This window comes from Sus scrofa, chromosome 5 (assembly GCF_000003025.6).
Source record: "Sus scrofa isolate TJ Tabasco breed Duroc chromosome 5, Sscrofa11.1, whole genome shotgun sequence".
NCBI lineage: Eukaryota > Metazoa > Chordata > Mammalia > Artiodactyla > Suidae > Sus > Sus scrofa.
Genome location: NC_010447.5, coordinates 30904788 through 30927701, shown reverse-complemented (window position 1 = coordinate 30927701; position 22914 = coordinate 30904788). Strand labels below are relative to the sequence as shown.

The 22914-nt window shown below is 42.4% G+C and overlaps 1 protein-coding gene across 18 annotated transcripts in view; it reads left to right on the top strand.

Annotated features, from left to right (window-relative positions):
- Window positions 1-22914, top strand: part of GRIP1 (glutamate receptor interacting protein 1) — a 478395-nt gene that overhangs the window by 247711 nt on the left and 207770 nt on the right. For 16 of the 18 annotated variants that reach the window (XM_021092918.1, XM_021092914.1, XM_021092917.1 and 13 more), the window contains exon 2: window positions 1735-1815. The exons of the other annotated variants lie outside the window; for them this stretch is intronic. In XM_021092918.1, coding sequence (XP_020948577.1) covers window positions 1735-1815 — 81 coding nt within the window. The remainder of the gene's footprint in view (window positions 1-1734; window positions 1816-22914) is intronic. 18 annotated transcript variants of the gene reach the window in all.

Here is a 22914-nt window from a genome sequence, read left to right as displayed (position 1 = left end):
GTAAAATGTGTTGCCTGGTTATTAAATCAACAGTGTGAGAAAAGAGCTCAAATTCGCAGGTGGGAACGGTATGGCAAAACGGAGACTTTTGCAGCATAATGCTCGCGGTTTGTTTTGTGCTTTGTGATTATACTCAGAATTGCATTTGCCAAGAGAAGAGTCAAAGATCTAGGATACTGCCTCATAAGCAAAAGTGATGTGTCGATTATATTGGTATCTGAAAGTTGGTAGTTTATCTCTATGGTTGGAAGAATAAAAGAATTGTGTGACAAATGGAATATAAACATGAAACAGCATGACTGCCATTTTTTAAGTTAATTGCAGCTTACAGCAGTGTTAATCTTTCGTTTTGTCGTCACTTACAAAGACCTTGTTAGTTTTATGAAGAAATCGTGAATCATTTTAACCAGGAGCACAGCCTCAAGAGGAATCGAGTGTCTCAATTTTGCAACACAAACCACTTAGTTGGGAGAAGTAATGTTTTCAGATGACAAATTCCTGTTGCTGAATTCAGTCCTCCTTGTATTTGATAGTCTGCCATGCACAATATAATGCTTTTTAACCCTTAATGATTTCCTATTATAACAACCACAACGAACCAACCTGATAGTGCAGCCAGAAGTAACCTTTGGGTTATGAAGCTTGAGTAGATCCACCAGCTAATTATTTTAGATTATGTCTACTCAGGCCAGGTACATCCTATTCTTGAAAATGTTGAAGGTTGACACTAGGACATCTCTTTTACAAATGTCACCTGCAAACTAGAAAGACTTCTCCTTTCTATTTGCCATCCTAGAGCATTATTCCTGTATTCTAAGCCAGATTAAATCCTTTCCTGGATTCAAACCAAACCAAAACAAATTTGATGGATCCTTCACTTGTGTGATTTCGTCACCTAGTGTTTTGCTCATTCCGCTTTACTTAGAATTTGATGGATCCTTCACTTGTATGATTTTGTCACCTAGTGTTTTGCTTATCCCACTTCTTGCCTGTCACAGATATACTGGGCTTTAATCCTTCTGTCTTTTCTGTTGCTCTTTGTATGGTCCTGCAGGTTATTTCCATCTCTTTTTAACAAGAGGGCCAATCAGCTCCTGGCAGTGTATGTCTTCTTTTCTCAAACCATCCTCCCTTCCCTGTTCTTAACCCAGCTTCTCTGGTCTTCCTCTGAATGTCCCTGGCCCTTTATTTTGCCCTGGGTGCCAGTTCACACTTCCAAGAGGAACCCACTAATTCTGTGTGTCTTTATTCCCCTGCAATACTAATACTCCGTTCATCAGCTTATCTGAAAGATAACATTTCTTTTCATTTCCCTTGTTCTTCTACCTGTTTGTTCCTAGTACCCATGGAGCCATTTTATTCCTTCTTTGTCTCCCCATTACTAATATTTGCTGATACTTCTTCATCAATGAATATAGGTGACAGGCAAATAATCTGTGTCCTCTATTTGCACACTTCTTACCATTCTATGCCTTCAGGTACCTTATAGCTTGATCCTGACAATCTCAAGAGGTGACACTCCCTCTTTCATAGGCAAGGAAACTGATGTTCCGAGCATTTGAAATGACTTGACCTTGTCCCACAGCTAAACCAAGGTTAGGACCCAGGTCTACGGACTCTTTCTGTTGTGTCGTATCACCTCTCTCTGGCAGAAGGATTGCAATCCATTGAGAAATCTTCACGACATTAGCAACTGGATGGAAATTAACCAAACCCTTCATTGTACCTTTGCAGATGAGAGTCCCTACACTAAATCCGCCAGCCAGACAAAGCCGCCTGATGGAGCGTTGGCTGTGAGGAGACAGAGCATCCCAGGTTAGACCAGACGGTTGGATTTTTCAGCTGTTTTGCTTTTGAACCCTGTTATTTGGTGATCCTAAAGAGTTCCAACTTGGTTAAAAAAAAAAAATCAATGCTGCATTCTACACAACTTGTTCAAACAATATTCATGAAAGCTAGCCTCTGAAAAGTGTGCCGACTTGTGAGAATTCGTCTTGCGTGCAAATCCTTTGTAAAATGACTTGAATTTCTATCAGCTCTCACTCATTGACTTGCTTCCACCTCTGTTTTCAGGGGACGATTCTCATGGCAGCATCTATCCCTTTACTGAGACAAACCCGGCAGAACAAAGTGGTTCACAATGGCTGGGGCAGATCTTATATATGCTGAATAACAAATGACTCCTTTCTTCTCGTCTCTTTGAACTTGGGTTTACTTCCATTGAACTCTTGTAAAATTCTGGGATTTTGTTTCCATAGGAAGCGGTGATTAGGATTCTTGTAATATGATAAGTGACACCTGTTTTTTTCAGCCAAACGTTTCGGAGAAGTATCTTCAAACATCTTTATTCCAAAACGTCAAAATTTGGAAGCTCTGAATTTGAGAATGATGCAAGCATTCTAAAATTAAAGGAGGAAGGAAATTCAAAATATGATTCAAATTTTATCTGAACTAGGTAATTCATGAAATACCTCATACGGGAGCAGCTGTACTTCAGCAAAGGGTTCAAAGCATTAATGCATTTAGATATTTATCAAAAACGTCTTTATATATTTTATACAAGCAAATTGAGTACAGCTAAACCTTAGTGACAGGATTTTTGAGTACAGCCGTTTAACAATTCAGGGGAAACAAGGCAGTGTTTCCAACATTAAATTGGATGGTTTGGCAAATCTGTCAGTTTCGAAGGGTGCTTTTCCATTTGAATAAAGAGCAGTATGAGTCCAGTTTCTGCCTGGTTCATGATTATTATTTATTTTCATAAGAACCGCATGTAGTTCTTTCTATGCTAATTCTGAAGGCTCAGGTTCATTATGCAAGTACATGGCTTATAAAGAGACATATTGCGACTATGTTATATATCCTCGTTTGTGTGCATTGAAGATTCTAAAGTAATTTGAATTCTATAATTAGATAGCATCACCCAGTGCTCAGATTTCTTCTATTCCATCCTATAAAACATCACTCTTGGTGCCGGGCACATTTAGAAAAACTCCAGCAGTCAGCTATGGGCTGTTCTCTGCTTTCTCCTTGTTAGCAGTAAAAAAGTACCCAGAGTTTGAAGTTCAAGAATGCCAATTATCCATCAATTCCTTCTTGACTTTTTTTTTGTGTGTGTGTGTGTCTTTTTAGACGCAACATTTGGAGGTTCCTAGGCTAGGGGTCGAATCTGAGGTGTAGCTGCCACTCCTACACCAGAGCCACAGCAACGCCAGATCTGAGCTGCATCTACAACCTACATCATAGCTCACGGCACCACTGGATCCTTAATCCACTGAGCGAGGCCAGGGATCCAACCTGCATCCTCATGGATACTAGTCAGATTCATTTCCACTGAGCCACAACGGGAACTCCCTTCTTGACTTTCTAATTAGCTGGTACTCAGTACCCCTCTGCTGAGAATTACTGTCCTTACCACTTTATGTGGCGCTAAACAAGACCACTGGCTAGTCTCATGTTTTCCTTCCTGGGATTCTCTGGTGTTACATACTAAGTTATAACATATGTCTAGGGGCCGGACTTTTCTTTAAAGTCAATAAGTAGTTTTTAAAGTTATAGATCAGGGCTACAGAAGTTGCTAATTATTATTATTATTTTTTTGTCTTTTTGCCTTTTCTAGGGCCGCTCCCATGGCATATGGAGGTTCCCAGGCTAGGGGTCGAATCGGAGCTGCAGCCACTGGCCTACACCAGAGCCACAGCAACGGGGGATCTGAGCCGCAACTGCAACCTACACCACAGCTCACGGCAACGCCGGATCGTTAACCCACTGAGCAAGGGCAGGGACCGAACCCGCAACCTCATGGTTCCTAGTCGGATTCATTAACCACTGAGCCATGATGGGAACTCCCAGAAGTTGCTAATTGTAATCCTTAGTTCATAACACACAGGGATTCTTTGTAAGAGAATTATTCCTTTTGTTCTTGCTGACATCAGGTTTTGTTGTTGTTTTTCTTCTGCGGCATATGGAAGTTCCCAGACTAGGGGTCAGATTGGAGCTACAGCTGCTGGCCTCCACCACAGCCACAGCAACATGGGATCTGAGCCATGTTTGCAACCTACACCACAGCTCACGGCAACACCAGATCCTTAACCCACTGAGCAAGGCCAGGGATGGAACCCACATCCTCATGGTTACTAGTCAGGTTCTTTACCTGCTAAGCCACAATGGGAACTCCCAATAGGTAGTTTTAAAGTTATTTATTAGGTCTACAGGAGTTGTTAATTACAATCCTTAGCTCACAACACAGTGAGTCTTCGTAAGGGAATTTTTCCATTTGTTCTTCCTGATGTCAGTTTTAAAGTCCCTAGAATCAGGAACCTTTTTTATAGCCTTCAGGGGATATTTTCCTGGAGTTTGAACATGATCAAAAACACCCTTTGTTCTCTCATATAAGGTAGCTTCCAGAGGGTTGGGGTTTTCAGAATCTCCTTAATTAGTTAGAGAGGGATAAAAAAAACTGTCACCAGCCAACAAGGCTAAGGAACCAAAGCAGTTAGTTGATGATTATGACTTACTCTTTATCTTTAAAAAAAATGAAGGAACTTCTTGGAAACTGCTTTCTGATTAAATTCTGACATTTGGAGTTCTGAACCTTTACTGTCTTATTTTAAAAATACCCATTAATTCTTGTTCTGGCAAAACAGAAGGGATGCTCTTTGGCCAGGAAGTCACTTAAGTCAAAGAGAGATCTAATCCATCATCCAGAAGCGTTTAACCAGCCACCTACCATGGCCCGCCTTTATCCCTATAAAGTCCATGAAAGACAGAGAGGGAGGGCGAGAGACTGGAAAAATGTACACTCTTTATTTTCTGCCGCAGCTTCATCTAAAAAAATCCCAAAGTGTCCTCCCGATGAGTTAAGGTGGACCACATGGAGCTAAAAGAGAAACATGCATATTTACAGCCTTCCTTTCGCCTATGCTCACCTCTTAACCTCACTTCCCTCAAAAGTATTATTACCACCCTGGTAGCAAGGAAAGAGACGTCTAGAGGAAAGTGCACCAAGGAACTGAAAGGGGCCTAAAGGAGAGCTTGGCTCATCTACGGGCCCCCGGGTCTTCGCAGTGCAAAGGCGCTTCTGGGGAGTAAGCAAGCACCTGGGAGCTGAAAGTTTAAAGGAGCAATGGCTTTTCCTCACATCTCTCCCCACTGATCCAGTGGTGGCAGTTGAATGTGACTGTTCGTGTGAACACTTTCTCTGATGGAAGGGGTCGGGGGTGATGGAGGAAGAGTATAAGGGAGTGGAAGGCACTTTAAAGTTCTCTGTGGAGTTCCCGTCATGGCTCAGCGGTTAGTGAACCCAACTAGCATCCACGAGGACTCGGGTTCGATCCCTGGCCTCTCTCAGTGGGTTAAGGATCCGGTGTTGCCGTGAGCTGTGGTGGAGGTTGCAGACGCGGCTCGGATCCCCTGTGGCTGTGGCTCTGGCGTAGGCTGGTGGCTACAGCTCCAATTCGACCCCTAGCCTGGGAACCTCCATATGCCATGAGTGCGGCCCAAAAAAGACAAAAAGACCTGAATAAATAAATAAACTTCTCTGTACAAGTTTTATGAAAGCTTAAGCTATTGTTTGAAATTTACTCTAGGAGTCCCCTGGTGGCTCAGTGGGTTAAGGATCTGGTGTTTTCACTGCAGCAGCTTGGGTCACTGCTGTGGCACAGGTTTGATCGCTGGCCCAGAAATTTCCACATGCCCTGGGTATAGACACCCCCTCCCCCCAAGAAAAGAAATTTACTGTATAAATATAGACCTGATGCTTCCTGGCCTAAATATTCATACACATTTACATAGATAATATTTCTTAACATGCGTTCCACTGTTTCCGTGGCATAATAAAGAGTAACTTTTAAGAATTCTGACCCAGAGAGGTAACCTTGAATGTTAACAGAAATATAATTTGCTTTTCATTCCTATCAAAACCCACTGCTGCCGTCTAAACTCAAAATTGCTACAGCAATTATTTTATAATCACTAGTCAAATATGTGCCTTTCATTAAATGACGATTCCAGCTGTAAATCCTTTCATCCCCCTCCTATCTCTTCTCAAAAAAGGGAATGGATTAAACATCTCTTAGGAGCAAAATGCATTTGCTTTGGATGAAGGGGAAGAGCATTTTTTATGTTATTTGGAAACTTGTCATTTTAATCATGTCTTCTATGGCATAATGTTTAAAAAAAGATTTTTTTAGTCTTTCAGAGGGTTTTATAAAAATTTTAATAATGATAATAGTAAAAATCAAAATGATGAATATCCCTATAACACTGAAGTTTAAATTTAAGGACTTAACATTCTGTTAAAAAATATTGAGGCATATTTTCAACCTCACTTCACTTTTTTTTCAAAGAGAAGATGAAGTCCAAGTACAAAGGCATACTAACAGATTCTACTAAACATCTCTGTTTATTAAAAAGGAATCTATTGGAGTTCCCATTGTGACCCAGTGAGTTGAGAACCCAACGTAGTGTCCTTGAGGATGTGGGTTCCATCCCTGGCCTCACTCAATAGGTTAAGGATCCATTATTGCTGCAAGCTACAGCATAGGTCGCAGATGCAGCTCAAATCCCATATTGTTGTGGCTGTGGTGGAGGCCCAGCTGCAGCTCTGATTCCCTAGCCTGGGAACTTCCATATGCCGTAGGTATGGCCCTAAAAAGAAAAGAATCAATATGATCTTCCTATATTTGACAGATTACTGGTGAATTGAAGTTTGACCACCTGAAGGATTTGTCGAAATTACGCAGGTTATCTGTACAGACTCTTGCTTTGACGGACTTTACAGTAATTTGTGGCTTTACCCACTTAGAGATGAAGCATTTAATCATATCTGTCTGATAGCCACAAAGGGAAAAGACAGGATTCTCTATACAAAGACTGAAGGCCTGGAGTTAGTGTAGTATTTATTTGATTTGCCTCCTTTTTTCCAAGTAGGATGGTCTTCTTTGCTCATAATAGTCTTCACAAAGAATTCCGGGCAGTTCACAAAAGCAGGAAGATGTCAAGCATTCACATCTACTACATTTCCAAACTTTGGCACTCTAGGAAAATTAATTCTGTAGCCAGAATGACACCCCAAACATTTGTGTGGGAGTTTTTTCCTCCTAGAATATGAGAAAAGACATGGATCCATTTGGTCATAATGAAATGATGGTATATGTCTTCATTGCTTCTCATATCTGGATATTTGCAGAGGGTGTACAAGTAGGGAGCTCAGCCCAAGATGTGTACACTTAACGCTGCTTAAAATCCATCCAGGAAGCGTGGACACCTTCTAAACAAATCAAAGTGTGGAAACCAAAACAGTGCCCTTGGCACCAGAGAGAAGCTAGCAACCTTGAGTTAAGGGGGAAGGGCAGGAATTCTCAAGGTTCTGCCCTCTCTGTTCAGCATTTTCCTCTTTGTTAGCACACAATTTGACGCTTCATTGGTCGAAATTTTCATTATTACAGCAGATGCGGAGTGTGACATTTACACTAGGATTTTATAGCTCTAACACTGTTCAGGTGAACGAAGGGCATGTGCTCTGATTTTTGGGACTTTTTCTTCTGTGCCTAGTTCCACCATCAAGCCGATCCAAGGAATGGGTGAGTCTCCAGGATGCGAAACCAAAGCCAGTTGACTCAAGCAAACATGTCATTTCGACAAAGCCTGGGGTGCACAGTGTATACGTGTATCAAACCATCACACACCGTCCACTTTAAATATCTTACAGTTTTGTCAATTGCATCTGGATGAAACTGACGGGCAGGTGGGAAGGATGTAAAGGGCTGTTTTGTTTGCAATGTACTCTCAAAAGATTCAGGGGGAGAAAGAAGAGATGTCTCTGTATGGGTGTGTAGGGTTGAAGGATATGAAGGAAGGCTTTATAGTGTTCCTGCAACTCTCATATAGTTTTTAAATTATTTCATAAAAAAAGTAAACTGACAGAACACTGTAAATCAACTATAACAGACAAAATAAAAATCATTTAAAAAAATTTTTTTAATTTAAAGAAGGAATGGTGCTAGGGTGCTGTAGATGCTGCCCAAAGATGCTGAGTCAAACTGCGCTATTAGTGAGGGGATGACCTGGAAAATTCCCAGGGGTGAGCAGCTTTGCTACTGTATCAGGCTGCCCTGTATCCTCAAAGGGGGCCAAGGTGAGGACAGCAGGGACCAGTGTCCTACTGCAGCCCCTCACAGTCAGTGTTAGGAACTCAAAACGATGTTTACAAGTTAATAAATTACCATATATTCAAGAAATTAGCAAAACTATGTCACTCTTTTAGAGATAGGTTTTAAGATCATAAAATTGAGACTCTTGGTAGCCCTGCACAGGTGTCTGAGGTTCTGCCTACACCCTCATTTGTGTTTTTCTTTTTTTATTTTTACAGCCACATCTATGGCATGTGGAAGTTCCCAAGCTAGGGGTCAAATCAGAGCTGCACCCGCCGGCCTGCGCTACAGCCACAGCAATGCCAGATCGAGCCACATTTGTGACCTGTGCCACAGCTTGGGCCAATGCTGGATCCTTAACCCACTGAGCAAGGTCGGGGATGGAACCCACATCCTCATGGATACCAGTCAGGTTCTTCACCTGGTGAGCCGCAAGGGGAACTCCCCCATTTGTGTTTTTATTTTTTTATTTTCTTTGTTTTTCTTTCTTTTAACCATTAGTTATTTTGTGGCTGCGGTGTGCAGCAGTTTGATGTGGGTTCTCCATTCCTAGACCAGGGATTAAACCCAGGCCACAGTGGTGAAAGCACCGAATCCTAACCACTAGACCACCAGCGAACTCCCTTGTTTGTTTTTCCATGGTACTTATCACTACCTGAAACTGACTGATAAATTTATTATTTTTCTTTCTCATCCCCTCACTAAAAGGTAAGCTACCCTAAGGCAGTACTTTATATGTCTGGTTCACTGCTGTTGTCTTCCATGCGTAGAACTGTGCTTAGCAAATAGTAAAGATTCAATCAATATTTGTGGAATGAATGAGCAGGCAAAGATCACCAGGCAGGTGTTCTCTGTGCAGAGTCTGTTACCTTATGATTAGTATATTCTGCTACCAAAAAAAGTGCAACACAGTCTTTGTTTATCATGTATTTTCTGATCCATCCTATCCTGTGCAGTAACTATTCGCATGAGCCTCAAGGCTGCACCAAATATGGCATTTCTAAGGAAATTCATCTGTTGCCCAAGACGAATGAATGAAATATAGGTCAACTAGAAGCTAGAGAATTTTAAAGGCCAGACATCTCCCCCCAGCCTCATTTGTTTCCATTTGAACAGAAAATGTCTGTACACTCCTCCAACACCTAAAGAGAACATTTGAGCCCAATTTAACAATAAAATTGACAAGATGAGAATGATTCATTCGACAGTGTGTTCTGCTGTAGAAAAAAGGCTAAAAATATGTGAAAATCGCTGGAGCCTATAAATAGAGCAATGCAAAGCAGAACTTATTACTTCTTATGGCAGGTACACATGAAGGATTCCCCCCAGAGAGGTGATCTACTTTGCTCTGTGGCTGGTGGTACATACTGAGTTCTCCCCAAATAGCGCCGGGCAGAATGAGCAGCTTGATTTGTGTGTTCAGTGCTGTGGCTTTCATTAGCAATTTGGAGAAATGACTGTCTATGATGTTTGCATTTCTCTCCTGGCTTCGTAAGCAGGGGTGAAGTAGAATGAATCGGTACCTGGGCAGCAGAGGATTTTTAAACAATAGTTCTTCCAGCCTGTGATTTAGAGGAACTTATTTGTAGGGAATTAGTCCTGTGCCTGGATAGTTCCTGAGCACCTCCGCCTTCCCCGTGTCACACGAGTGGTGGCATTTGGTCAGTGTCGGGCTCCGGGTACACACAGTAATCAGAGTGACTCTGATGATGGCCAGCACAGCCTCCCAGGGTCTGAAGGACAGTTTCCAAGGAAACGTGCATGTGAGGTACAAGGAAAAAGTTCCTTTCTGTCTACGACTTTGCACTGATGAAAAATGAATTCTCCCACACCCCAGGTTAGGGAGAGCGTTGGTCCAGGATTCTTCCATGAAGTGACTTTAGAGGATTAATTCGGCTGGGTGGAAGTTATGTGGGTCGATTGATCTTAGGGAAAGAGAAGAACCATCTCACATGGTTTACTCTAAAATACAGCAGTTGGGCCCTTTTCTTCTCCGTGGGCTTAACATGACTTAGAACAGCTTCCCCCCTTCAGTCATCTTCATTTATTCCACCTTGCCTATTGTTAATGTGATTTTAAGTGACTCGAACTTGATTCACTTTGTTCCTTAGCTTTATTCTAAGCTTTATCATCTTGACTTTGCTATGCAAGTTATATTTTCCTAATATAAACTTTAAAAGTTTTTAACTCTGGAAAAATTTTTCAAGGTTTAGCTGGTCCCTTAAATATATCCATCAGTGTTTATATACACTACACTTCGGGCAACACTGGCTTGGAGTGAGATTCTTCTCCAAAGAAATAACTTTGGGGGCCCCAGTGCTCTGTAGTTCGTCAGTATATTGTTAAGTAGTTGTTGATTTATGGTGCAGAAACTGATCGTTTGGACGGGAGTGAAAGGCGTTGGGAGCTTTCATATAAAATGAAACAAAATCCTAAAAGAAAGGAGGAGATTGAACAATATTCACCCAAAGCCTAGGAAATAACAAGAATGCAATGATCATAAGAGTAACCTAATCTAGAAGGAGAGAGTGAGGGAAGCCGTAGATAATTATAAAACCACCAGTTGTCATTTCACTGCATGCTGTGTTCTAGTGTTGATCTAACCATTTCGATAATCTTTCATTGCTTCCTCACAATACCTCCAGGAAGTATGTTTTGTTCATTTCTCTCAAACAGATGAGCGAACTTAAGTTCAAAGAGTTCAAGTAACACGTCCAAGGTTATAGAGCCAGAAAGCAGTGGAGCTTAGATAACAATGAATTTCGACCAGAATCCTGAGCAGTGAGTGAAGGAACTGGGTGAGGAGAATTTGTAATGAGAATGAAGTGTAAAGAGTTTGACTTCCAGAGGCCAGTGGAGCCTCTGCTCTGAGATGCTGTAAGAAAATGTCAGGTGAGGGAGTTCCTGTTTGGGCTCAGGGGGCTAAGAACCTGACATAGTGTCCATGAGGTTGCAGGTTCAATCCCTGGCCTCACTCAGTGGGTTAAGGATCCGGTGTTGCTGTGGCTGTGGCATAGGCTGGCAGTTGCAGCTCTGATTCGACCACTAGCCCGGGAACTTCTATAGGCTGCAGGTGCAGCTGTAAAAAGAAAAAGGAAAAAAGACATCAGGTGAGCAGGAGCCTCTGAGTACGAGTGGCCTCATGACCTCTCTGTCTGAGTCAAAGAATCCATCTCAGTCATAAGTGACTGTGCCCTTGATTACAGGTGGGCCAGTGAGTGGAGGCTGAGGTTATGGGGATCATGCCATTATTTCTCTGAATAGCTGAAGGCTAGGAGAAAATGAGAGGGCAAACTGATAGTGTGCTTTCACTGTTCTATAATTAATCCTATACATTTGTGATTTTCAAGGGAAAAAAAATAAATTGGCCCAGCATCGTTGAAATGCTTGTTCTTGAACTGGTAACACCATAACTCCATGCTTTGTGTTTCCCTTCTAAAACGTGAGAATAATGCAGAGTTTTAAGATAACCCTGAATAAATGAAATGAGTTACTTTGTTCTGTGGCCAAGGATTTAACCTTGCAAAGAGGTTTCTAAAATCAGTTCATATATCTCTCATTATCCGATTCAGTGAGTAAAGACTGACCCGGGGCAATGTGCTGTATATATGTACATTTTCAATTCACTTAATATTCAACATTCTTATACATTTCTAAGGACTCTTACTGAGCTAGATGTTAAACTGACATTATAAAGATTTCTGCTTCAATGGAGTTCCCGTTGTGGCACAGGGGAAACAAATCCAACTAGGAACCATGAGGTTGCGGGTTCGATCCCTGGTCTCACTCAGTGGGATAGGGATCTGGCGTTGCCTTGAGCTGTGGTGTAGGTTGCAGACATGGCTCGGATCCTGCGTGGCTGTGGCTATGGTGTAGGCCGGCGACTACAGCTCCGATTCAACCCCTAGCCTGGGAACCTCCATATGCCGAGAATGCAGCCCTTAAAAAAAAAAAAAAAAAAAAAAGATTTCTGCTTCAACATTTGGGGGAAATACTTTATCACACCTGACAAATCTTCTTCCCTTTAGGAGTTTGATTATACCCCTGGTGTTTTCCTGCCTTCTGCATAGAATGTAAACTGCTTGTACATTGACTCTCCTCATTTCACTCTGACATACTTTGCTGTATTCCTTGTTTTTCCTCCAACTAAGCCCTTATTTACTCCCTAAGTCCCAAGTAGTTTATAACTAAAATGGTCTTCTCTCTCCTTTTTTGCTTTTTAGGCCACGAGTGCAGCATATGGATGTTCCCAGGCTAGGGGTAGAATCGGAGTTACAACTGCCAGCCCGCACCACAGCTCGCACCAACGCTGGATCCTTAACCCACTGAGTGAGACTAGGGATTGAACCCACATCCTCATGGATCCTAGTTGGGTTTGTTACCACTGAATCACGACAGGAACTAAACTGACCCTTATACAGTCATTCAACATGTAATTATTCAACAGCTTCTTGGGCACCTTCTATGTGCCTAGAACTATACCAGAAATTATCAGTATCTTACAAGCCTCTCATCTCCTGGGATTGACATGCTAGTGGGAGAGACAGATATTCAACACACATTGATTTTCTAACATAAGGCCGGGCTATGCTAAGTACAATAAAGTGAAATTAACTAGCGTAAGGAATAGCAGAAAAATATGGACTCTGTATTTGAAAAGAAAGTCAAGGATAGCCTCCATTAGGTAGTAATCATTGAGTGAGCATAAAACGAGGAGTAAACCCATAATGATCTGGAGAAAGAGTATTTTAGGCCAAAAGAACAGCAAGTACAAAGGCCCTGAGGTCTGAACACAGTTGGCTTGTTAAAGAAACTGAGAGAAGGCCAGCATGGCCAGAAAGGAAGAAGCATGGCTAAGAGTGGCAGGAGATGAAGTTGGAGAGAGAGAGAGGTGGATTCTGTAGGACTTGTAGCCAAGGTAAGAGTGTGGGTTTTACTCTGAATGTGACAGGAAACCATTGCAGGGATTGAACAGTTGAGATACTGATGCATTTTTTAAAAACCTCTCTAGCTTCTATATGGAAAATAGACCTTTTTTTGTCTTTTCTAGGGCCACACCTGCAGCATATGGAGGTTCTAGGCTAGGGGGTCTAATCAGAGCTTTAGCTGCTGGCCTACACCACAGCCACAGCAACACCAGATCTGAGCTGCGTCTGCAACCTGCACCACAGCTCACAGCAATGCCGGATCCTTAACCCACTGAGCAAGGCCAGGGATTGAACCTGAGACCTCATCGTTCCTAGTCTGGTTCATTAACCACTGCGCCACGATGGAAACTCCAAAAATACACTTTTTAAGGAGGCATGAGCAGAGACAGGGAGACCAATTACCACTGAGTATTCCATGCAAGAAATGATGGTGACTTGAACTAAGATGACGGAGGCAGTGAAAAATGGTTAGGTTTTGAAGCAAAAGCCTAAAGAACCTACTGACACATTAGATGTGGAATGTGAGAGGAAAAGAGGATTCTGGGATGAGTCCAAGGTTTTTGCTCGTAATGGGAAAAACAGTGATGGTACTTACTGAGAGACCCTCTAAGGAAGAAATGGGTCAGTGAAAGGGCGAACAGGGAACGCAGAGGAAAGACCAGTGGAGACCGAGATTTTGGAGCTATCAGTTTGTATTTGCATCTTGGGGATGAGTGATGCCATCTCAGTGGTGCAGGTAGATTGAGATGGGGTCCGAGGTCTGAGCCTGGGGCATAGCAAGCTTCAGAGGTCAGCCATGCAGGAAGTTGCAGCAGAAGACATGGAGAAACAGAAGCAGTAGGAAGAGAACCAGGAGAATGGGGTGCCCTGGAATCCAGGTTAAGAACCACATGTGACTAAGGAGGGAGGAAGAAACTGAGTCACATGTTGATGATAAAATGGATTAGATGAGGACTGAGAATTGGCTAGAGGATCCTGTAAGAGGAGAGTTTTTAGTGACCCTAAGTAGAGAAGTTTCCGTGATAGGATGGGAGTAAAAGCCTGATTTGAGTGAGCTGGGGTGTGTAGAAGGACCTGAGTGGACAGAGTCAGCAAATACAGAAAAATCTATCAGGAGGAGCAGAAAAAAAGGGACAGCAGCAGGAGGGGACCTATGGTCTGGGGAAGACTCTCTTTTTAAATACGAGAGAGGATGTAGCATGTTTGCACGCTGATGTGGTTGATCTGGTGGAGTGGGAGAGATCGACGTGGGAGGGAAAGGGGATGAAAGTGAAAGCCAAGTCTTTGACAGGCTAGAGGGGTCGCCCAGCAGGTGGTGGAGGTGTCAGCAGGAGGGGAGGCAGGCCAGTCCAAGGGCACAAAGGCAGGAGGATTATGACAGACCTCCTGCTAAGAAGATACAGGAGCCCTCTTCTGCTTGGTCTGTTTCCTTCTTGAAATAATAGGTGAGGTCATCACAGAGAGGAAGGAGGGGGAGGGGATGATATCAGCTTGTATGGCCAGGAGGAGGTGTCATTTCACAGTCTGAGAGAGCGGACTGCCTTGGTACTCCAAGGGTACCCTGCCACCCTGTAGATCCCTAACTAAATAGAACCTTCTTCTCTCTTAAAAGCCTCACCTCTTCCAATCAAAAGGGGATAAAATGAACTTACACTTCAGATACTGATCCCCCTGCTGTCCCCTATGTCATATTCCATCTCCCCTGAAAGCTCCCCTACAAGTTCTACCTTCCATAGTAATTTCTCTTTATGAAAACCCAGAATACTAATATTTTTATGAAACTTTTCAGCAATTTAGCTCACCCTGTTTTGAGTCATTATTGCTCTGCAATTATTTTCCTGGATTCGAGACTTACCTTGGATTTACAGTCCCTTATATTCAAGAAAAATGTTTCTTTACTGGAGTTTCCTGGTAGCTCAGCAGGTTAAGGCTCTAGTGTTGTCACTGCTGTGGCTAGGGTTGCTGCTGTGGCGCAGGTGTGATCTCTGGCCCCGGGGACTTCTGCATGGTGCAGGCTTGGCCAAAAAAAGAAAAAGGAAATGTTTCTTTATTAAAAATTCTCCCACCAAGCTTTGCCCATCAAAGCTAACTGGTTGCCATCCATTGTTAATTGTACTAAAGACTCCTCTCATCACTTACTTTAGGATCTGATCACTATTATGCATCAAACCTTACCAAATACTGAGGTGGAATGAGGAGGCATAACTTGTAGTCCTCTTTCCACTCTTTCTCTTCCAAACACCCAAACCTAGCGCACTCACAGCGCGCACACACACGCGCGCACACACACACACACACACACCCCTTTCCTTCTGTTTTCTTCCTTCAATATGGGAAACTTCGGATCTAATTTCTTTGGCTTCAATACTTAGATGGAAGCTTATTATCTTGCAGATAGCCCCACTTTTTAAAATCTCTGCCTGTTAGGAAGTCTTCATTATACCAACGGGCTGAAGTCTCCCATCTTATCCCTCTACCCATTGTTGCTTCCAATTCTTCTGAACTCGCCCAGAGTCTTTTAGATGCTTTAATGCACCTGTCCTCTCTTCCGAGTTGTTGCTATTGTTTGACCATGTAAAGCATGTTCCGTCCTTCAACCTGGCCTCCTGTGACATCTGTTTCACACCCTAGCATCTTTTGCCAGTGTGTCAGTGCTCCCTAGCCAGCCAAAATGGAATCCTTCCTCCAGGTAAAGAGCACAGAGTGCAAGAAACCCATTGCCTTCCCTGATCTGGGTCTTCCACTCAATTAATGCAGATTAAGATAATGATTATTTAGTGCAGATTAAATGAGGATGTTTGTTTCCATGGAACTTGCAGTCCATAGGCCTTTTCTCATGAATTTCTCTCAAGATCGAGGCTTCCTCTCTTGAACCGTAGAATTTCATGTAACAGTGGGCAACACTGTACTCTTTGTTCATCTGCCTAACACTGTACTCTTTGTTCATCTGCCTACACATTTACTTCTCTTATATTCAGCTATTAACATTCGAGAAGAAGAGAGGAGGAGGGGACTAATGATAGTTGAGCATCTATTTTGTATCAGTCTTATGTTTTCAAAAGAGATGTTTGATTTATCCCAGTTTTATGGAGAAAGAAATTACTCACCAAGGCTTAAGGAACGTGCCCAAGTTCATCCAACAAGAGAGCTGATATTTGACTTTAGAATACTTTAACCCAAAGCCCCTCATCTTTCAGCTGTGGTACCCAGATCTTAAATGATTCAGCTTATCGTTCCAACAGAGTGAACCATTTCTATTCCTGCATATCGCATATACTTACCATTCTTCCTAGCAATGAATTAGCCATAAATTTGATAAGCATCTAACAGTATTAACAATTTTGAGCCAAGCAGTACCAAGGACAGAGCTCTGCAGCATCCCCACCGGAAACCTTGACCCTCCCCCATTAACACTAAGCTGGGGGCTCTGGGGATCATCCACAGTGAGCCCTAAAGCCACAGACTTTCAGTTCACAATACTCTGTTCTGTCCATAAGTTATCATGAGAGATCTTTCTTAAAGCCCACTGAAACATTCAAATATGTATTTACACTATGCTGTCTTTATAAATTGGCATCCCTAGGAGATATACACGTTCAGTTCCAGACCACCATAATAAAGCAAATATCACAATAAAGCAAGTCACGTGAATCTTTTGGTTTCCCATTGCATGTAAAAGTTATGTTTACACTATAGTCTATTAAGTGTGCAGGACCATTATGTCTTTAAAAAAAAAAAAAGATGTATGTATCTTAATTTAGCAACACTTTACTGCTAAAAAGTTCCAGCATCATCTGAGCCTTCAGCGAATTATCATCTTTTTTCTGGTGGAAGTTCTTGCCACAAGGTTGATGGCTGCTAACTGATCAGGGGTGGTGATTGCTAAAGACTGTTGTCCCTACTGCAATTTCTTAAAACAAGGCAATGATGATGTTTGAAGAGCCGCATAGACTGGCTCTTCCTTGCCTGAATGATTTCTCTGTAGCATGCAATGCTGTTTGATAACATTTTACCCACAGTAAAAATTCTTTCAGAATCGAAGTCAGTCCTCTCAAACCCTGCTGCTGCTTTATCAGCTGAGGTTATGTGATATTCTAAATCCCTTGTTGTCATCTCAACAGTCTTCAGCATTTTGGAGTGGGTTCCATCTCAAGAAGACACTTTCTTTGCTCATCCTCAAGAAGCAACTCTTCATCCATCCAAGCTCTATAATGAGATTGTGGCAATTCAGTTACATCTTCAGTCTCTACTTCCAACTGTATTTTTTTTCTTGCTATTTCTACCACGTCTGTTGTTACTCACTCCGCTCAAGTCTCGAACCCCTCATAATCATCCATGAAGGCTGGAGTCAACTTCTTCCAAACTCTTGTTAATGTTGATATTTTGACCTCTTCCCATGAATCATGAATGTTCTTCATGGTATCTCGAGTTGTGAATTCTTTCCAGAAGGTTTTCAAATTGCTCTGTCCAGATCCATCAGAGGAATCACTATCTATGGCAGCTATAGCCCTATGAAATGTATTTCTTAAATCGTAAGGTTTGAAAGTCAGAATTACTCTTTGGTTCATGGGCTGCAGAATGGATGTTGTGTTAGTAGGCATGAAGACAGCATTAATCTCACTGTGCATCTCCATTAGAGCTCTTGGGTGACCAGGAGCTTTGTCAATGAGCAGTCATATTTTGAAAAGAATCTTTTTTTTCTAAGCAGTAAGCTCAATAGTGGGCTTAAAATATTCAGGAGTTCCCGTCATGGCTCAGTGGTTAACGAATCCGACTAGGAACCATGAGGTTGCGGGTACGATCCCTGGCCTTGCTCAGTGGGTTAAGGATCAGGCGTTGCCGTGAGCTGTGGTGTAGGTTGCAGACGCGGCTTGGATCCCACGTTGCTGTGACTCTGGAATAGGCCAGTGGCTCCGGCATAGGCCAGTGGCTCCAATTAGACTCTTAGCCTGGGAATCGCCATATGCCGCTAGAGTGGCCCAAGAAATGGCAAAAAAAAGACCAAAAAAAAAAAAAAATTCAGTAAACCTGTCGTCAACAGATGTGCTGTTATCCAGGCTTTGTCATTGATAGAGCACAGGGGGAGTAGATTTAGCATAATTCTTAAGGGCCCTAGGATTTTTAGAATGTTAATGAGCATTGACTTCTACTTAGAGTCACCAACTGCATTAGCTCCTAATTGACAAGAGAATCAGCCTGTCTTTTGAAGCTCTGAAGGTTGACTTCTCTCTAAGCTGTGAAAGCCCTAGGCGGCATCTTCTTCAAGTGCAAGGCTGTTCTATCTACATTGAAAATCTATTATGTAGCCACCTTCATGAATTAGATCTTCTGGAACACTTGCTGCAGCTTCTATACCTTAAACCTCATGAACCAGCCCCTGCTAGCTTCCAACTTTTCTTCTGCACCTTCTTTGCCTCTCTCCGCCTTCCTAGACTTGCAGGGCATTAAGGGCTTTGCTTTGGATTAGGCTTTGGCTTATGGGAATGTTGCGGCTGATTTGATCTTCTATCCAGACGATGGCAGCTTTCTCCGTATCAGCAATAAGGCTGTTGGACTTTCTTATCACGCGTGTGTTCACAGGAATGGCTCTTTTCATTTCCTTCAAGAACTTTCCTTTGCATTCACGACTTGCCCGACTGTTTGGTGCAAGAGGTCTAGCTTTCAGCCTTTCTCTCTCTTTTTTTTTTTTTTAAATCTTTTTAGGGTCACCCCCTCGGCATGGAGCCTCCCGGCTAGGGGTCGAATTGGAGCTGTAGCTGCTGGCCTACTCCACAGCCACAGCAACGCTGGATCCTTAACCCACTGAGCGAGGCCAGGGATCAAACCTGTATCCTCATAGATGCTAGTCAGATTCCTTTCCGCTGAGCCACGACGGGAACTCCCATTTCATCTTTTGACATGCCTTCCTCACTAAGCTTAATCATTTCTAGTTTGTGATTTAAAGTGAGAGACATGTGACTTCTCCTTTCACTTCAACACTTGGTGGCCATTGTTGGGGTGTTAATTGGCCTAATTTCAATAGTATTGTGTTTCAGGGAATAGGGAAGCCCAAAGAGAGGGGGAAGGCTGGGGGAAAGGCCAATCGGTGGAGCAATCAGAACATACATATTTATTGATTCAGTTCACTGTCTTATATGGATGCAGTTCATGGTGTCCCAAAACAGAGACAATAGTAACATCAAAGATAACCAATCACAGGAGTTCCCGTCATGGCTCAGTGGTTAACGAACCCTGCTAGTATCCATGAGGACACAGGTTCGAATCCTCGCCTTGCTCAGTGAGTCATCGATCCAGTGTTGCCGTGAGCTGTGCTGTAGGTCACAGACGAGGCTCGAATCCTGCATTGCTGTGGCTGTGGCATAGGCTGGCAGCTGCAGCTCTGATTCAACCCCTAGCCTGGGAACCTCCATATGCCGCACCTGCGGCCCAAAAAAGACCAAAAAAAAAAAAAAAAAAAAGGGCACTAATCACAGATCACCATGATGAACATGGTAATGTTTTTTTAAAGTTTGGACTAGTGCAAGAATCACCAAAAGGTAGCCCAGAGACATAAAGTGAGCAAATGCTGTTGGGAAAATGATGCTGATACACTTGATCTAGGGCTGCCACAAACCTTCAAGTTGTCAAAAGTACAATAAAGTACAGCACAGTAAAACGAGGTAAGCCTGTATAATGTTAGTTTGCATGCCTCATTCTTCAGTGATGTAATAATCCTTTCGAAAGTTTTGCCAGAACATGCCATCAATCCCTGAGATCTAGGATTTCCAGAGCCCCTCATTGTAGAGAATTAGATGCTTACTTTTTCTCAGCCTTTTGGCATATTTTTCATTTTTATCTTTCTTCCATTATTACATCTACACATTCTTTTGATTCTCTGGGAAGTCATTAACCAGACTTTGGAAACTCAAATTTACTAAACAACTGAAGGGATTATCTTAATATCACTTTATCTATCACTTTATCTACCTTTGGCATAAGTTTCTTCTTCCTTTAATCTTTTCTCTTTTTTTGCTTTTTAGGGCCATACCTGCGACATATGGAAGTTTCCAGGCTAGGGTCTGAATCAGAGCTGTAGCTGCTGGCCTGTGCCACAGCCATAACAACACCAGATCTGAGCTGCATGTGCCGTCTACACCACAGTTCATGGCAATGCCAGATCCTTAACCCACTGAGCGAGGCCAGGGATCAAACCTGCATCCTCATGGATACTAGTCAGACTTGTTTCCGCTGCACCGCAACAGGAACTCCACTTTAATCTTAAATTCTGTCCTTTCTAGTTTAAGATAATTCTCCTTAGAAGCTATTGGAGGAGTTCCCGTCGTGGCGCAGTGGTTAACGAATCCGACTGGGAACCATGAGGTTGCAGGTTCGGTCCCTGCCCTTGCTCAGTGGGTTAACGATCCGGCGTTGCCGTGAGCTGTGGTGTAGGTCGCAGACGCGGCTCGGATCCCGCGTTGCTGTGGCTCTGGCGTAGGCCGGTGGCTACAGCTCCGATTCAACCCCTAGCCTGGGAACCTCCATATGCTGCGGGAGCGGCCCAAGAAATAGCAACAACAACAACAACAACAACAACAAAAAGACAAAAGACAAAAAAAAAAAAAAAAAAAAAAAAAGAAGCTATTGGAGATGCATCATTAGAATTAAATAGCCCATCAGTTAACCCCAAACACCCCATCCATCCCACTCTCTCCCTCTCCCCCTTGGCAACTACAAGTCTACTCTCCAAGTCCATGATTTTCTTTTCTGCAGACTATTGCCTTTGGAATGGATTAGCAATGAGATCCTGCTGTGTAGCACTGGGAACTATGTCTGGTCATATATGATAGAGCATGATAATGTGAGAAAAAAGAGTCTATATGTGTATGTGTAACCAGGTCACCATGCTATACAGTAGAAAATCGACAGAACACTATAAACCAGCTATAGTGGGAAAAAAATAAAAATCATTATTTAAAAAAAAAAAAAGAATTGAATAGCTCAACATTTCGCCATGAGGAAAGGAACGTTATGCCAGCATCTACCAGCAGTAGACTTCTTTGGCAGGTTCTTCTTGTTCTGGCCTAAAGAACTTGGACAAAATGTTCTAGTTACCTTTACCATTTCCAGTTAGCTATAGCTCTTGCCTGATGAAGTTGTCCATGTTTTAGTAAAGCATATTCGGAACTGTTCCTTCTAGAGGCCAGATGAAGGTGGTAGTAATTATGGTAACAAGGACTTTTCTTCTGCTCTCCAGGCACAAGGGATTAAGGGAATAACATATTAGAAGTTTGCAAAAAAAAATGGTAAACATTGAAAATGCTTGTTATAGCAAGTGCTGTCGAGGATACAAGCAAATATAATATAGAAATCTATATTAATGTAGGAATATAATTTTTTTAGAATTCATAATGGTAGCATCAATCAGAGTGTTTTAACATATATGCATTTTCCCACCATTTGTGGAAATAAGTCCTACAGTCATTCTCACACTTGTGTACAAAGATGTAACCATCCTTGCCTACTTGTAAGAAGTGATAATTTTTGAGAATCACCCAAGTCTGAAAAGGAAATGCTTTGAGAAAATGCAAATGGCCCTCAAAAACCACTGTCACTGTCACTCTGCCTCTGAGGGAGATCATCATTGCCTTTGGGGGAGAGTGGCTCTAGGGATAGGAAGCGACCTCTCCCAACTCTGGAGCCTTACTGTTGAAAAGTGGGGACCGAGAGTCCCTTCAGTCATCCATGAGTGGACAGGTGGAGTGTGGTTGGCCATGAAAATGGGCAGATCTGGGAATAAGCGTGCCAGCAGATCAGTATATACAGAGATGTTCATTGGAGCTTTGCTTGTTAGTAAAATATTGGAGACAACCTAAAGAATCCATCAATTGAGAAATGGTCAGACGAAGTAGGGTGCCGCCATTCTAAGAGGGATTACAAAGCTGGTAAAAAGTATGAGGTAAACCTGTAGACCATGTCAAGAGAAGATCTCCAGGACAGATGGCTTTGCTGAAAACAGCAAGTTATCATTGTGCAGCTTAATCCAATTTTGGTTAAATGTTAAGAGAGAATGGAAGCTTGGGCACAAACTTTGGCAGTGGTTTCCTCTGAGATGAGAGGAGGGGTAAATGGAGAGGGCAGAAGGTTGCACTCAGGCTTTGCTCCCCTTCTGAATCATTTGAACCTTAGGCTAAAATATATTTGTGGAATACCTGAGATGTGGTTGCCAAGGGGGACGGGGTGAGAGTGGGTTGGTCTGGGAGTTTAGGGTTAGTAGATGCAAACTTGCATTTGGAATGGATAAGCAATGAGATCCTGTTGCATAGCCCAGGGAACTATATCCAGTCACTTGTGATGGAACATGATGGAGGATAATGTGAGAAAAAGAATAGATATATATGCGTGTGTGTGTGTGTGTGTGTGTGTGTGTATACATATGTACATATGCATTTATGTATGACTGCCTCACTTTGCTGTACAGCAGAAATTGACAGAACATTGTAAATAAACTGAATAGAAAAAATAAAAATCTTAAAAAAACAATTTTTAGTATAAAAAAAATACAATAAAATAAAATACCATAATGACAAGAAGGAATATTAATAGATTGGAACTACCTGGCATAACCACATCTTGGTGGACATACCAGTCCAACCCCATAGATGGAGAAGGAGATATCTCTGCCAGCTGATATCAGACAGAGCCAACAACCTTATAAATATTTATACATGTGTCAAGAAGACCATCTGCAAGAGAGAACAAAATTGCAGTGTTCTCGCCATACATTTACATAAGAGAAAATAGAAGATAGGAAACAAAAGTGATCATTGGATTCTAATATTTTAAGTCATAGGGAA